Raw genomic sequence first — 2,289 nt, forward strand, 5'->3', positions numbered from 1 at the left:
GCAGGAGAGGGGTGACGGCAACAAGTCGGCGGGATAACTGTGGCAGGAAGACGGCCGGGAGAAGGGTGGCGGGAAACAGGGCCAAAAATTCGAGGACGAGTAGCCCGACTCAAAATAGTCGGGTACACATAGCCCGATTGGCTCTATTCAGGGTAGTTGCACCTAACTGGATGCAATCGGGTTAGAGAACCCTGATTACTGCAAAGGAAGAAAGAGAGCCGTATATGGCCCACCAAATCTTCAGCAATCGGACTATGGTACACTGATAGGGACTAATCGGGTTACTCTTTCCCGATTTCTTGCAATCGGGTTTCCTTTCCCCGACATGTATTATTTCTGCAAATTATTGAGAACGTTATTTCTGAAAATAAAGAAAAAAATATTATTAAAAAAATTGGCCATATAACAAAACACTCCATAGTCCGGTTCGAACCCGCACCAACCGTTGTCCGACTACTGGCAAATCAACAGTGCTTTAAGTACTTCACTGTTCGATACTTGTTATCGCTCCAGCGAAGTTAAAAGGAGCTTTAGCGAAGCACAAAAGCATGATGGAGTAAGTGTTTGCTCTGCGACGTTATGTTCGACGTTGGTCCTGCTTTTCTGCGGCCCATAGCACATGAACCGATCCGGCCATTCATTCTGTGATCTAACGTCTGACTGTGGCCATTCGATTGGAAACTTCCAACTACAGTATGTTCGACTTCTGTGGTTGGAGGCGCCGTGATTCCCGGGGCCCCACGCCCACCCCAATCCAAGGACACCGCCGCTGAGCTGGCGGGACCCACCTTAGCCGATGCAGGGAGCTAGCTCAGCTGTGTCTCCAGCCTCCTACGTCATCCCCTAGCCTTGGCCTCTATATAAGCTCTGCCCTCTCCTCCCTCCCCTCTGCACCATCAATCACCATTAGCGATCGATCACCTCTGAAATCTACCTAGCTCTTAGCACGAACCTACAGGTCAGCTCAAGTAGGTATAGTCTAGCTAGCAGCATGACTGGCGTGTGGGTGTTCGAGGACGGGATCGTGAGGCGGGCGGACAGCGAGGCGCCCGGCCGCAGTAGCGGCGGAGCCCCGCCGGGCAAGGCGCTGGTGCACGTGCCGAGCGGCGAGGTGGTGACCTCGTACGAGATCCTGGAACGACGGCTGCGGGAGCTAGGGTGGGAGCGCTACCTCAACGACCCCTGCCTGCTCCAGTTCCACCAGCGCTCCACCGTGCACCTCATCTCCGTCCCGCGCGACTTCGCCCGCCTCAAGCTCGTCCACATGTACGACGTCGTCGTCAAGACCCGCAACGTCTTCGAGGTCCGCGACGCCTGAGAGCCTCCCGGCCTGTTTTGTGTACCTCGAGATGGCGGCGGAGGCGACGTCGGCTACGCTGCCACCATATATACACCTGTACGTGGGTATTGTATGCTACGATGGAGCTGCGAGCGAGTACATGTTCGTAGCTCAGGAAGCGCGAGATAGCGCTGCCGCGAACTCCGGCGTATGAGTTTGGGTCATCTGGCGCTATCTTCAGGAGACCCCTGTTTGTATATAATCTTTATTGTAGTGTATGGTTTGTGAAGCTTGACTGATCGATTCCTTGGGTGGAGTCAATCATTCATGCGTTATAACATCAAGAAATAAACAATCAATTTTCCTTACTTATAATTAACTTATGTGGCATATTATTAGCTAGGGTGTCATTCCTATAACAGAACTGGAAAGATAAATATGAACAGATGTAGCTTAGCCACAAGTGAATAAGAATCTGTGACATTACCCTCGCTCCTTTGTTTATTAGTTGAGGCTTGTGGCTTGAGGTGGAGAGGATCATCTATTTGATACTGAGGTTGACCTTGACAATCAGAAGGAGGCCCTGCGATGACCCATCTCTGGAGTTTTTCTTGCCACAGCAATGGATGGTGCAACTCTTGTAAAATCCATCATCGAGACGTACTGTGAGTGTGACTACAACATTTCTTCTGAGTGCGTGCATACATGCGTGCGTGCGATGCGCGCGTATGCGTGTGGTGGAAATCGATTATCTCTGGTGAAAATTAGCGATCTAGTCTTCACGGGTAGAACTCACCAAGGACACATTTGCATGATTAATTTTTTTGTTGTTGAAGGCATTGTCTTTGTGCCGATATGCTGACCTTAACTAAAATCCAGGACGAAATCCTTGCTATAGACATCATGGGAAGTATCGAGCGACCCCACGGCATGTCTGCGTGCTTCTGAAGATTGGCGACTTAATCAGAGGTATTTCATGCCTCATGTTGCCATGGGTCTGCCATCAATGA

At 50.6% G+C, this 2,289-nt stretch overlaps 1 protein-coding gene across 1 annotated transcript; it reads left to right on the plus strand.

The window, feature by feature from the left end:
• Positions 1–889: 889 nt before the first annotated feature.
• On the plus strand, positions 890–1,654 carry LOC127330320 (flowering-promoting factor 1-like protein 4). Its single transcript, XM_051356573.2, has one exon. It carries the CDS (start codon positions 992–994, stop codon positions 1,316–1,318), a length of 327 nt encoding a protein of 108 aa, XP_051212533.1. The 5' UTR covers positions 890–991; the 3' UTR covers positions 1,319–1,654.
• The last annotated feature ends 635 nt before the right edge of the window (positions 1,655–2,289 follow it).

This window comes from Lolium perenne, unplaced genomic scaffold (assembly GCF_019359855.2).
Source record: "Lolium perenne isolate Kyuss_39 unplaced genomic scaffold, Kyuss_2.0 unplaced26, whole genome shotgun sequence".
NCBI classification, from domain to species: Eukaryota; Viridiplantae; Streptophyta; class Magnoliopsida; order Poales; family Poaceae; genus Lolium; species Lolium perenne.

Excerpts from the sequence above, each read along its gene's own strand:
- LOC127330320 (XM_051356573.2), top strand. The coding sequence starts at position 992 with ATGACTGGCGTGTGGGTGTTCGAGGACGGGATCGTGAGGCGGGCGGAC.